Source organism: Aedes aegypti, chromosome 3, assembly GCF_002204515.2.
Source record: "Aedes aegypti strain LVP_AGWG chromosome 3, AaegL5.0 Primary Assembly, whole genome shotgun sequence".
Taxonomy (NCBI): domain Eukaryota; kingdom Metazoa; phylum Arthropoda; class Insecta; order Diptera; family Culicidae; genus Aedes; species Aedes aegypti.
This window is the reverse complement of record NC_035109.1, coordinates 302,166,526-302,181,461: the sequence shown is the minus strand read 5'-3', so window position 1 is coordinate 302,181,461 and position 14,936 is coordinate 302,166,526. Positions and strand designations below refer to the sequence as shown.

The 14,936-nt window shown below is 35.5% G+C and overlaps 2 protein-coding genes across 3 annotated transcripts in view; both read right to left on the bottom strand.

Annotated features, from left to right (window-relative positions):
* LOC5563823 (ceramide phosphoethanolamine synthase) overlaps positions 1-13,810 on the bottom strand; it is a 43,715-nt gene extending 29,905 nt beyond the window's left edge. Inside the window, exons 1-2 of one of the 2 annotated variants that reach the window (XM_001648095.2) lie at positions 13,602-13,810; positions 9,736-10,139 (exon numbers count right to left, since the gene is read on the bottom strand). The gene's annotated coding sequence lies outside the window, so the exon portion shown is untranslated. The remainder of the gene's footprint in view (positions 1-9,735; positions 10,140-13,601) is intronic. The other variant, XM_021851517.1, reaches the window with a different exon arrangement.
* The window catches only part of LOC5570176 (probable ATP-dependent RNA helicase DHX35), a 54,073-nt gene extending 40,258 nt beyond the window's left edge, over positions 1-13,815 (bottom strand). Inside the window, exons 1-2 of the mRNA XM_021851516.1 lie at positions 13,602-13,815; positions 9,736-10,139 (exon numbers count right to left, since the gene is read on the bottom strand). Of these exons, the coding sequence (XP_021707208.1) occupies positions 9,736-9,772 (37 nt within the window). The 5' untranslated portion in view covers positions 9,773-10,139; positions 13,602-13,815. The remainder of the gene's footprint in view (positions 1-9,735; positions 10,140-13,601) is intronic.
* Between the last annotated feature and the right edge of the window lie 1,121 nt (positions 13,816-14,936).

The window sequence follows — 14,936 nt, the reverse complement described above, 5'->3', positions numbered from 1 at the left end:
ACTGATGGCAAATGGACTTGATATTTTAGTTTTTTCTTATATAAGTAACGTATTTATGAACTATTTTTATTTATATTTATAAAATTCTTCAAATGGTTTAAACTTCGTAATCGTTTTGGACAAAGAGATATGAACTATTCGTTGAAACATATACCTTCCATCCACTAGAACTTATAGAAAGTTCAGATAGAATCGGGTGTATCTAAATCCACAAAAGGGCAACGCTCATTAGTCAATCTATTACCTTTTGAGAATGCCTTCGGAACTATGTGTAAGACATGGCCATTCTTGAGAAATTCTTGATCTAGTAGAACTCATGTTGAATTCAAGGAGAGACTAATGTAAACGATATCCCCAAATATATTTTTTGATCTTCTATGGAGTTTGCTAACAATTTTAACATAAATCCAAAATTGCATCTTCCAAAAAACACGTGAATCAAAAATCTGGCTAAGAATACCTAAAGGACCTCGCTATTTCTTTATCCATCAAAGAGCTTACCATTAATTATTATGTGAATAATTCAATAAATTTATTGGGGATGATAAGAAGAATTCGCTGTGTATATGAAGAAATCCATACAAAATCTCTTCAGGAGCCTCATAAGACTATTATTATAGATCAAGGACAACTCCAATTAGCAATATGCTTGCACAGTGCTTGAAATTAAAACAAACTGCTTTTCCGGAAATACCCTTGGGATTCTTATGAAAATTCCTCTGGAGTTCTTCCGAAAATAATTCTAAGATTTTTCAAGGAATTTTGTTGGAGTACTTCCGGGTGTTTCTTGAGGACTCTTCACAAAATCCTTCTGGAATTCTTCCGAAAATGTTCATGTGTTCGAAAAATGACTTTTCCTTTGGAGTTCCAAAAATCCAGCTGGAAATCTTCAAGACGTCTTTCAATAATTCTTCTAAAACATTCTTGGGATTCTTCAAGAAATCCTTCTGGGCAGCTTCCATAAAATCTTCGGAGATTTTTTCGGATATGCCTATGCAACCCGGATTTGTCCCGTAATCTTTTTAGGATTCTCCCATAAATCCTGCTGGTATTCTTTAGGTAATTTTTTGATGATTCTTCTGGAAATGCTACTACAAGGATTCCTCTGGAAATCTTCCTGAGATGCTTCCGGACATTTCTCTTTTACTCTTTCGTATACTTTAAGAAATTTTTCTACAATTCTTGCCGAAATCCCTTTTACATACGTCTACAAATTTCATTAGGATTCTCGCAAAAAATCATCGAGAATCGTTTTGGAAACACTCCTGAAATTCTTCAAGAAATCCCTCGAAGATTGGTTACCCGGTGTGATTTTCTATTTCCCGGATATTTTCCGGTCATTTGTTATTCCCGGGTTTTTCCCGCTTTTCCTGGATTTCCCGGATGGATGGACACCCTGCAATTAGTCTTTTTCCAGCGGTTGAGTTTTGCAATATTGATCTACTTTCGACCTACCGCAACAATAGTGGCAATGATATTTATAACAAATTTCTACCCTAAAGATTATTCTCGAAGTCATTCTCTTCGTTGAAACACTTAAAACATATTTAGGGACCATCAAATAGGAAGAGCGGCTGAATAGCATCACACTAATGTATTGTGACTGTTTTGAATTCATTTTATGCAATAAAATCATCAATATGCAATTGATAAAATATACTTAACCCTCTAATACCCAAATTTTTATTTTCGATTTATGTATTATTTTTCGTTATCTAAAATCGTTCTAAACACGTTTTGGGCATTTATTTATTTTTATTCGCAAATTTTTGAATTTTGGCTTTTGATTTTTATAATTTTTATTTTTGAACATCCCACAGTGCGTTGCTCCATAGACAAAAATCAAATTTCAAGTTATTTTATTCGGCGATAATAAGTATTCACAAGTGTTTAAAGATAACATCGACTATTGAAACGTGTATTGGTAAGATTTATAAAGCACTAAAACGACTATAACAAGCGCTGAAAGTGACAGATGTCGGAGTAGCAGAAAAACTTAATTTTGTCGCATGTTTTCAACATAACTTGCAATTAGTACGGAGGGTGTTGAAACCAATCCATTCAATCAAAATTTGAAAGAGAACATATTTGGAGGTTGAAAAAGTATATTTGATGGGATAAGCACACCAATTTTAACTTTGTATATGAGAAAGAGGCACGATGAGTTGGCTATGAAATCAAACTTATTAAATACTAACATGTAACTTTGGTTATCGATTCAAAAAAAAGTTTCACCGAGTTCCACCCCAAATCACTCACAGACATGTTTCTCAGAGTGTCCTCTAAGAGGTCTGAAAGATACAGCTGCAACTCCCTGCAACTCTTTGAGATGCAGTTGTTTGTGATAAAAAATCCGAAAATCTCGCAAGGCTATGTGGTCAAAGCTTAACCAGACATTACACCAGAGCAAGTTTATGTTTAAAATAATATATTTTAAATGAAGTTTCCAAGATTTTATTTAAATTTCATGTTAAAAACTAGAAAATTTAAAAAATATGCGCATTTTTTTGCATAATGACGTATAAGTCACTTTTGCAGCTACGAGTGTGAAAAGACATATTTGCAAATAATTTCTTACATCATTATAGGCAATAATAGTACAAATTACAAGGTTTTTCTTGGAAAATAATGGAATGGCGCTTAGGACAGTTTTGCGATTATGCGTATACTATATGTCATTTATGCAAATTGCAGCTCTTTTCACAAGAAAAAACTTTTCCTTTCATACCAAGGTGCTTAAATGGCTTGATCTTCCTGTTTTGATTTTTGTCCCGCATCTCCATACATTCAACGCACTGTGCATCCCTAGCTTTTTTTCATTTTTTCTTGAAGCCTTTTCTAGTTGTTGATTTTTGGCAATAATAAAAATTTAAATTGTTACGGTATTTTTAAAAATATTAATTTTTTAATTTTTTTTCGGATCGTATTTTATTTTCCGTGTAACTAACGGAAAAACAGGGTTGAAATGATTTTAATACCACTAGGCTAGAACCAAATCTTGGTTGCACTTCTACAGAGATTGCATCAAGAATTCCTTAAGCAAATCCTCCAAAAGATCTTACAGAAATTTATAAAAGGAATTCATCTTTTGATTTTTCCAACGATTTCCATAGGGTTTCGTTTCGGAATCGTTTTCCTCAAGAGTTCAATTTATTTTATTTTTTACAGAAGGGGCATTCAAATTACAGCGATGACTCCACAGTTTTTTTTAGAATTAAAAATAATCACTCAGGTTATTTTAGAGATTTTAGCCATGAATATTTTCAAAAATGGGTACCATCAAGAATTACTTCAGAGATTCTAAGATTCCTTCAAAGTATTTTTGCAGGAATGTTTCTAGCGAATGGCCAGGATTAAAAAACTGGATCTCTAAAAGAAATTATAAACTCATCTCACATGAAACATTTGTTGAAATTCCAGCAAAGATCTACGAAACAAAAAAATCTAGATAAATTGGAAAATAAATCAACCTAATTCCTGGATAATATCCAGCAGAAATTTCCTGAAAAACATCGGACTTCCCTGAAGAAATTCGTGTAAGAATGGTCGGAGAACTTCGAAGAACTGCTAGAAAAATCCTGGTAGCAACTTCATAAGCAATCACTGGTCTTATTTATTGAGCGCATCATGGAAGAATTCCTAATTGATTTTCTTAAATAATGCCTTATAGATTGTTTAAGCAATTCATGCAAGAAAGTTTGAATGAATTCTTGGAGAGATTTCTATTGAAATGGTTGGAATAATGACTGAAAAAATCTGTGCATCAACTCCTGGAAGCATTCTAGTTTGGTTTTATCAACAAAAAAAATGGATTTTATTGGAAGATCTCCTGTACAACCTGGAGAAATTGCTGAAAGAATAGCTGCAAAAAAAATTTAGCGATATGCTGGGATAATCTCTGGAAAATTAATTAAATTTCTGGGGAAATTGTTAAATGTAATAACATTGGAAACATACCTAGAAGTATTGCTGAAGAGATCACTGGAGATCGAAGTGGTCCTGAAGAAACTTATAATGAAATCATTGGAAGAACTTCTGAAGCATTTCCTCAAGAAATCCGAAATCAAATTACTGAAAAATCTGTAGAATAGTTGCCTAAGAGCTTATGAAGATATCTCTGAAGCTTCAAAAATCTTGCATCAGTTTCATTCATAAGAAGGAAAGGAAAAATAGTGACTTTAGACTTCAGAGACCATTTTGGTAAAAAAGAGACTTTAGCGACCTTCCATTTAAAAAGAGACTTTTTAGGGACTTTCCTTAAAATAGAGACCTGCTACCAACCTTTTGAAGTTTGAGGAGCTCAGTTTTCCTCCGAATGAGCTCAAATTTGAGCAAAACAGTCAGAATTCGACCTACAATTCAATGAGTGGTGTGGAGAAAAAACGATATTTTGAACCACCCTAGTGAAGATGGCTCCCACAAAGTATGCGAACAAAGCTGTATCGTAGTGCACAAAGCATGTGTCCGTGTGTGTATATATATAGCCCAATAGTGCCAATTCAATTCGGTATCTCGTCGGTGATAATGGCTTAAAGCTACACATAGACGGCTGGCAGATAACAAATGTAGATAACCCGTAGGTATCGTCTCGTGCGAGCAGCTGGATTGTCTATCGTACCGCTACGGCAAGGTGAGTTCGTGTTTATGTATGTATCAAATTTGTTTGGAGAGTATTAAATTTTGGCAAATCATGTGGAATCATACGAGCCGAAGCTTGTAGATAGAGTGTGATTACAGTGGCCAAAGTTATTCTAATAAAAGCATGGATTACTACACAGCTATCTCAGTTAGGGAGATTTTTCAAATCTTGACGAGTCAAAATTGTCCGCAACCTAGAATTAACACGTTTGTAGACTAAGGTGGGGCAAAAGTTTGACCTTAGAAAAACAATCAATATTTCCAGAAATTTAAGTGTTTTTTTTTTTAATTTTTGAGTTGAAAAGAAATAGATACCAAACAGTGAACCTTCAACAAATTACCTGTCTTGTATTATAATAGTTTGAAAATTGGATGTCTTAAACGAATTTTCGCCCGCAGGTGGGGCAAAAGTTCAAATATAGTGTGGGGCAAAGGTTCGCTGGCCGAAACAAAAAAATATCGATATTTTTATGAAATGCCATGCTTCTTACCAACCATATTTTTTTTTTTGCAGAGGAATACACACTAAATTGTCATAAAAAATTGCCAAAACCAGAGTTCATTGTAATTTTAAAAGTTTTTCACGGGATAAAACATGACTTGAACTTTTTCCCCGCTGATTCAAGCTTTTAGCAAAAAATGGTTTACAAGCATATATGCAATATATGCGATCCAATGCTGAGGAAATTAGAAATAAATTTTCAATGTGTTTTTTGAAAAATGACACAACTTCAAGTAATATTTTAGTATACAAAATTAAAAAAATGTTTTTGGAAAAATACATACGAAGTAAGAATATTTCTTTGCCTTTCGGATGCGGCTTAGAGGGTTTTAATTGGACGTGTAATCACAGAGACATGGACAGAACAGTTTTGTATGTTTTTGAGGGGATGAACCCAAACTTTTGCACGGAAGTGTGTGTTTCCAAATTTCTGAATATCCTTCAGGAATACTTCAACGAATTTCCTAAGTAATGCAAAAAAAATCCTGTAAGTTTTAAATCGTGAATTTTATCATAAGACATTTTTGGTAATGTTCTCCAAAAATACCTCCAATATTTTCACGTTAAACTACTACAGTTCTACCACAAAAGTTAAAAATATTTTCTCAAAAAAGTTTGTTTGGATTTTCTGCAAATATAAAAATAATAGTTTTTAGATTAATCAGTTCGCCATACTACCATGAAGTTTCGGAGTTCATGCAAAACATTTTCTAACATGTTAGATACATACACCTTCAATAAAAATTCCATCCGTTTGAGCATCATTGCCCATTATACAAGACGATAAAATGAACAAGATGTTTTGTAGTTCATCATACAAAAAAAAAAACACCAAAGCTTTTTCTGTTAGGTATATCGTCAGGGATTTCGTCAAGAAGTACCAAATTTCTACGGTTAACTCATGAAATTCCTGACAAGAATTCAGTATTTCATCCAAATTCAACTTGAACTTCAATAAAAATTGAAGGTAATGAAAAGATTCGTAGAGTAATATGTAAGGATTTCCCTTTAACACTATTGAGTTCTTTTTTGAAGAAGTTTTTGAGCCAAATATAAAAGTGGATGGATTTAAGATATTCTTTATAGAAGCATCCTTGAATTAATATTTGGAAAAAATATTAAGTAATTTTTGAAACCTGAAAATATGCCTTACGGAATTTCTGGAAAATATTTGTTGAGATGTTCAAGAATGAATTTTAATATTATTGTGTAAATCTGTAAAAAAAAGTATTTTAAAAATACTCAGAAGAATCGGTAATGCTGTTTAAAGTAGAAAACCTGTGGAAAATGCTTGGGTGGATCTCTGGTGATTTTTTCGACGACGAATTTTTAAACGACATCCCAGAGGAAGCAATACTTTAATTCTCTAAAGAAGTCGTTAAACAAATTTCCCGGGAAATTTATGAGTACTTTTACGGAAAATTTTATGAAACAATTACTGAAAGTATGCCGCTAAAACTTTGAAATGATTTAATAAAAAAAAATGGGTAGGCGTGATTTGGGAAATTTTTAAATTTTGCAGAAAGGTCGGCGAGAGAGAATTTCGAAGGAATTCGGTGATCAATATCAAATTAATTTCAGACAAATCTTAAGAACCACTGATGAGCAATCTTAAGAAAAACAGAAATGCAGATAAATTTGTGGAAAACTTCTCTGACAAATCACTAAGAAAATTTTCCCAATTTAATCTCATGAAAATCTGGTAGAATATTATAATCTTGAATGAATCATCCAACTTTTTTTGCAGGAAGACCTGGATAATATATGGTGAATGAATCAGAATAGAAATTTTAGGAAGAATCTCGAAGGCAACGTTGGGAAAACCGTCAAATGTACTCACTGATGAATCTGTGGAAAGAATCCATTCTTGATAATTATGAAGATAGTTTTGGTAGTATTTCTTGTTCTATTTCTTGGAGAAATCCTCAATAAATTCAGAAAATCCTCAACAAATTATTAATCAACAACTGTGTTTACAACTACCAGAATGGATTGTATCAGAATGAAATTCATATGATTTATATTTATAAAAAATACCTAGTGTAGAACTAGCCCTCGTGTGTTAAAATACACTCAAATAAAGATTAAAAAAAAAAAAAAAAATAATTTTAGGCTGTTTAAGGCGGTAAACATGAGTTGAACAATGATTTTATTATGGCAGATCGAAAAATGCTTCTTAGCTACCATGCTTTAATATGGTGTTGTACTATAGTGCAAAGATAACAAACAGCTAATGAAAGCAAATTAATACCAACTAGTTGTGTATATAAAGCCTCATACTTAGGATGAGCGGTGAATGGCGCCCTACACATGTATCATTGGCATACATGTTATTCGGTACCATTATACGTTGTTCACATTTCAACTTCTTTCCTACAAAAACAAATGTTTTATCTTGCTTCTAGCGCAAAAAGTTGCGAAAAATATCGAAAAACTGATATTTGACAGAATTTAATGTGTTGAAATGCTGTTAAATGAGCGGTGAATGGCGTCCTTACAGTACTTCACTTTTTGATAGACAGAACTGAATTTCAATCGTGCTTATGCATGTTAAATTATTTCAAGAAGGTCGAATTGATGAAGTATAATATCATTGAAAGGCTGCAATCCAAGGCATTATTTTTACCCATAATCCTAGCTAAGATTTTCACAGAAAACTCAATCCAGCCTTGTCACAGAATGTCAAGATTATGGGATATAATTTCCGCAAGGTTTTGTTTTAACCATAGATATGATTTTGATAGAAGTAAGAGCAGAAGTCTTGGCAATTCTCCGAAAGCATTATATCAGATTTCACAGATTATTTTTAAAATCAATCATCATAATTCTATGAAACACAATTCTCACAGAACCCTGCGCTGAATTATCACACATTAATCTAGTAAAATCTATGGCTCGTGGTTAATGAAGGTTAGGCAGGCCTGATTTAAATCCTGCCATTGAATTATGTAATTTATGTAAGATTTACTTCCATGATTTTATCAACATCGTATCTAAAATTATGTGAAACCCTGCCGGACATTTCAAACGTCAACAAAAACGTCGCAATATCTGTCCAAAAATAACAAATATTCGGTGTACTTTTGAATAAATAATGGTTGCTACTACTTTTAATGTTTCTTCTCATGTGTATCGGGTTTTATGAATTATCGATTTTGCTGTTATATATATTTTTGCGAAATATTAGAGAACTACAAATGCCTAACATGTCAATAAAATCTTCTTCTCCAGGCTTGCTAGGACTTCAAAATGTAAAAAGATCAAAGTTGTAATTCATCCTGAAAATCAAATTCTTTAAAAGTTATCGGTTTATGTGAACATAAACAACAATATTTGCAATTTTTTTTTTTGCTCCAAAACTATGTGTTTGAAATTTTTTATTCATATTTTTGAGACTATGGCTTTTTATATGAAACGGGGCTACCCCGTTTGGCATAAAGTAATGTGGCATACCATAATTTGGCATAACGGTCGATTGGCATAAAAGTCATTAGGTATAATGGTCGTTTGGCATAATCATTAAAACTGAGTTGAGCAACATTTCTTGAGGGTACTACCCAGATTTCGATACAGATTATTTTAGGAATTTTGAAAGAATTTCTCTAGAGGTTGTAAAGCGTATCTTTCAGCAATTATTTTGAAATCTGGGACTGGGATCCGACCCGAGAGTTTTTTTTCTACGGCAAGTTCAAAGTAATCACTGATGAAATTATAAACTCCTACAGAAGAGAGTTTTCTTAAGGAGCACCAAAGAAACAGAATTCTGCCTCTTTGAAGAAGTATTAAATGATGCAAAAAAGAGCTAGTATAATTATTGGAAAAATAACCAAACGAAGCCCTGGATATTATCCTACAGGATTTTCTGGAGAAAGCTTTGTACAATCTCGGACGGAATTTGTGGAGAAATTGAAGCAATCGTTTTACATAGCATGCTTTGGTTGAAGCTTGATATGAACTATGTATATATAATAGGAGAATCTGCTGTAGCATTTTCTGGTGTAAAACCATAAATAATCTTTAAAGAATCAATAAACAATTTATTTATTTATTATATACATTACTCGAGAAATCTTTGTAAAAGACTGCAATAATCAACTTTGGATGAAAAACTGTGTCAATTCTCGGAGAAAGTTTACAATTTTGCGGGATGAACCCTGGAGCAATTCTTGGGAGACCCGTAAAAGATTTTTTGAAGGAATTCCTATGCTATCAAACCTGTCCTGAGTGACACATAAACCAAAGGAGACGTCAAGCTACGAATAAAAAAGGTAGCAAAAATTACCAAATATATGAAACAATTTGTCCGCTTTGTGCGACTGAGGATCACTGTTCTATGTTTTGCAATACAATTTCCAATAATTGCAACTGACGCCAGGAAACGGGACAATCAGGTTAACCAGATATATATTGAAATTGACAAGTCTATGCTAACTAATGCACTTAATTCGGACTGCATTATACTAGCGCAAATCGTTTACCGAAATGCTGCAGACTTCTTTAGCACTCTGCCGCTAAGCAAAGCACCATTTATGCTCAATTATCACCCAACCTTTTATTTCACCCCCGAAAGATAAGAATTGAAATTCAACACTCACCCGGTTTCAAAAATTTCGGCAATCGGCTTGAGCTCATAATCCGCGATGCCGCAAGCTGTTTTCGGTCTGCTTCTTCCTGTTGTTGTGGCGCTGTTCGTCTTTGCTCGAACTTCTCTCGTCGTCAATTCCACCACTTTCCACAACAACGACAAAGATTTGCACGAAGCTTAGCTCTTACTGCAACTGGAGCAGCCAGCATCGGCGAACATTTTCACTGACCTCAAAACGTTAACACTAGACGACGATACTGCGGACGCCAATGGGTATATTGTATAAAACTTGATATTTTTTCTTGCCTAGCTCTTCTTCGATGCACATGAATATGTATAACGATTGAAACAATGTTTTTCTTTTACTGCTTCACGATCGGCGGCGGCAGCGGCGATGATGCACAAATAACACTTCTACGAGGGAAAAAATGAGTGAACCGATGATATCATACCTTAATCATTTGCCTTTTACGCTCGATTCGCGTTCAATGCTTCGTGAGAGGCTAGATTTCGCTCGCTTGGAGTTTAGCGATTGTACAGTGACGAACAAAACTTGGGGACCATCCAACCAAAATTATATAGTCAGTATCGAGAATTAGCGAAAGTTAGCGCTGGTAATCCTTCTTGGACACCGTCTTGGAAAAACAACTTTTAGAAGGTCACGTTTTCTTTCGTTCATCCACTGGTCTCCTTCCAAATCGCAAAGAAAGGAGACTGTCGCGTTCTGCCGGAAACTTTAAAAGATCGCGAACTTCTTCTCCAACATCTTGAAGAATTTTTTTACTTATGACGACAAAACTTAACGTTTGTTCAAAGTCGTCTATAAGTGACTATAAGTCACCCGAAGAGATCAAAAATGGAATAAATGATATACTTGGATTTTCCCCAGTCCAAGTAATCATTATGAAAAAGAGAACCTAATCTGGCATTGTTCGGAAAGGACTTTCTCGAGATTTTTACATTTTAACAAACAATATCTAAATAATATTAAAGCTTTAGAAAAAGCTAGACTTATGTTCGATCTGCGTGTGACATGGGAACATTTCCAGAAACCTGGAGGAAATTACCAGAACCCCACTCAGTGCCGTCGGTGCCAAAAGTGGGGTCATGGTACAAAAAATTGTCGAATGGATGCTAAATGCATGATTTGCGGAGGTTCTTCTCACGATAAGGACGTCTGTCCAGTGAAGGAAGATATCGATATGTTCATATGCGTAAGTCGCGGGGGCAATCATAAGTCAAATTGTTTGGCTTGCCCTTCGCGTAGGCGAGTCGTCGAGGCTCATGCCAGACAGATGAACAGTAATGTCCGTTACGATAACGGTCGTTTTCGGTATTTCCCTGGTAGAGTGTCGAATAATACTCATTTTTCAGTTAACGATCGCTTGATTAAGAATCATACCCTTCTTCATCTTGGCATTAACGTTCTCACTGGGACGGAGCCTGCTTCTCAGCTTAGTGTTCTCATGAGCACTTCCACAGTTATTAACTGAGAGCTTTCTTTGCCAAAGTTGCCATTTTCGCATTCGTATATCGTGTGGCAGGTACGATTATACTCTATTGCCCAGGGAAGTCGAGGAAATTTCCATTACGAAAAGATCCTGGACCGACCGGGAATCGAACCCAGACACCTTCAGCATGGCTTTGCTTTGTAGCCGCGGACTCTAACCACTCGGCTAAGGAAGAATCATACCCATCAGGAAGATGCTCATTCACAAACTAATGTTATTCCGTCGGGTAGCCGCTCGAATCTTTTAATTTCGAATGTATCTACCCAAGGAAAATCCTTTGCCGATATCGTAGCAAGTAATTTGAACTCCTCCCCTATTCATACATACTGCCATTCTAATTGTTTCAAATCAAATGGAAAAAAAAACTCTGCAACCACAGGAAACTTCTACTCCGCCTCTTTGTCTACCGATTATTCTAACGGAAATCATCAAATGTACCCACTTCAAGTGATATGTCTGCCTCTGATTTTAATTTTCTAACTGAACAATTCAATCTAATGATTGATGCAATGTTCAAAGCCACCACTATGACTGAAGTCCAAGTTGGCGTAAAATTTACTAATCAAATTGTTATTGGATTACGTTTTTCTAATGGATCGAATAAATAATAAATTAAAATTTTTAAATTGGAATGGTCGTTCCTTGAATGGTAGAGAGGACGAGCTGTTAAATTTTCTTACAGCTAATAACATGCAGCATATAGTAGTTTTTACTGAAACCTATTTGAAACCTGGATACAAACTCAAAAGAGATCCTAACTTTTTTGTTTATCGTAATGATCGACTTGTTGGGGCATGTGGGGGAGTTGCAATCATCATTCATAGGCGTATAAAACATCAACTGTTTTCGTCATTTGAAACTAAAGTTCTCGAAACTTCAGGTGCATCTGTTGAAACACTGCTTGGTAAATATACTTTCATAGCTGCCTATTTGCCTTTTCAATGCTCTGGACCAGAGGCGACTCGTACACATTTAAAGTATTTTACGGATTCCTGTGAAATCTTAACAGCTGAACAGTTCGGTAAAATAAATTAACGGAGTACGGTAAAGTTTTACAGTATTCGGTAAAGAATCACCGGAACCCGTTAAATTCCGACGAAGTTACGGTGTTTCAAGCCAAATGTAACAAATATGTATATGTCCCCTTATTAATAGAAAATCAAAACTTTGTCTTAAGAACAAGCTTTTGATATGCAAACAAATTTTCAGGCCAGCCATGCTGTATGCTGTACCAATATGGACTAGCTGTTGTAATACCAGGAAGAAAGCTCTGCAGAGAATTCAATGATTCTGAAGCTTCCTCCCTGATGTAGTACCAATGAATTACATATAATAAATATACAATCTTGAAACATTGGAACACATGTCGAAAAAAATAATTAATAATTTTAGAGAAAAACCGTTGCAATCGTCGATGCTAAAAATACATATGCTCAAAACATTCAGCGATTATGGAAAAATGCGGGAGGTATTTTTAAAGTTTCGTCCGTCACTGTATATTGATACCGTTAACCATAGGAACTTTGGATTAATTTATGAACAATGCTAGTATTTCAATATGTTTCAATCAAAACGTATTTTGATTCAAACCGAATGCCACGACTATTTTACAAAACAAAGTCACTTCACTCCACGGTATCGTGTTTCAGGGTTGTTCCACTTCTGTTCTCGCGTTGCTTCCACTACCTTGGCATCCTGGAAACTTTGCAACGTTTGCAATACTCTGAATCAAGGGTGGAGGGCGGCTGTCAACTGGGAGTAAAATTGAAAAGCCGCCAACCTAAGTCCAGAACCAGTTTTAAGGCTTAACGCGGAAAAGTAAAAATCATTCTTCGCAAAATTACAGGTAATCAATGCGCTTGAAAGAAATTGTTTGCAAGCAGTTATTTGCTACGTGCTACTGCAGCGCGCTGTTGGCAATTTAATCAGAAAATTCTGCTAAATTCCCAAAAAAGATGTTTGCGAGAAAATTGATTACGCCGTCACCATTGTTTGGTCGTTATTTTGTATGGTTGTTTACATTTTAGAACCAGCGACACGTCGGGGTAGCAATAAAGAGCCGCCAGTTCCACCCTTGCTCTGAATCGGTTCGTTTGCTTGATTCTTCTTTTTGCCGTAAGACGAAGACAGCACACACCATTCATTCAACTTGAGGAACGACTAAAATTAGAACCAACACTCAGATCGGTCAAAACATCCACATCAGGACTTCGCCCCTTTACGGCTGCCTTTTGGTTGTCGCAGATCACGCGCGGCAGAAAATGGCCAACGTCAACCGAAAACAAGCTGCTGTTTCTTCTGGGAGTGAATTGGATGACGCTTACGGAATGAAATCACCAGAACTCGACGGAACAAAGATGTATACCTAGGAGGTAGATACCTGCACTCGCGCAATGGCTTCACTTTTGCATGCCCGACAAACAATGAGCTCACTCCGCTCGGGAGGTTTTCCAACGCAAATTGAATGTGCAAAATTACTGCAAGTAAAATATATTCACTGTTTGACTACTACTTTTGGACGCCAAAACTAGAGGAGCCGCAAAAACGCTACCTCTTCCGAACGAAGTTTTGTGTGAACTGCGGGGTGCTTGATGACAGAAATCAGTCCTGTCACGAAAGGCGTTACGGTTTGGGTCAAGGTGACCAGCATTGATGCAATACTTCACCACGCCATGGGTTTACCTTCTGGACCAACAAATGAAAAGGACGGATTTCCATAATCACCACGTTGAGGAAACTGTCTGCTAATTTTGGTGACTTTAAATTAAACCCTAAGCAAAGTACGGACATAACAAGTAAAATTCCTCCTTCAAAGTTTTTTTTTTGAGCTGATCCAGTATGAGCGAAATGTCACTTTAACTTCCGGAATAATGTAGCGGCACATTTTTCCGTATAGAGCATGTTCATAAATTTTATAACTCTTAACGAAACGTTACAGGTCTTAGTGTTCATTCACAAATTTCATAATGCCAAAATTGACCGTTCTGATACCCCCCTCCTCTTCGTAACACTTTTTGTATGCATATTATTTTGTATTTTGTAAGTCCACCCCCCTTGAAATTTGTGAACAGGCCCGTACAGACAATGATGCCCGTAACGTATGACCATTTCTGTGAAATTTTTTTATTGGCTTGTATGCTTTCTGTCAATTTACTGAACAAACTTTCCTAAGGAACCGATATGTTTTGGAGCTTTTAACTATTAGAAAACAATGAAAAACTTGCGGCACGTTAGTTCACCCCTTGGTCCCCTACAATTTGTTTCACCTCGAAAAAATGCAGACCCCTTTTTCCCCTATGATTTTGCCACCACGTTGTGGTGAATTTAAGATCAGCTGGCATGACCAGATGATTTTTGTTTATGTTTTCATTCATAATATTGAGCTTCTCGAGAATTTTTAGCATTTTGATCACTTCCTCTATACTTCGTGTGTTACGCGCCACGGTCTGGTACTAGTTGGGCACTTTGCGAATCTTTACTCAAAACCGCAGACCACCAAATAAGTTGCGTGCCGATCGGTTGTGCGCCGAGTTGTAAGTCATTGAAACGATTTAAATCGCTTACAAGTTGAAACCAAGAAGGTGCAAACATTTTTTTTCCATACGTTTTTTATCGAATAAATAAATGATGCTCACTCTCCAGTCTAGGACTCGAGCCCTAAAAGTGATTCACTTCCTCGGCGAGATATTGAGCTTCTCGA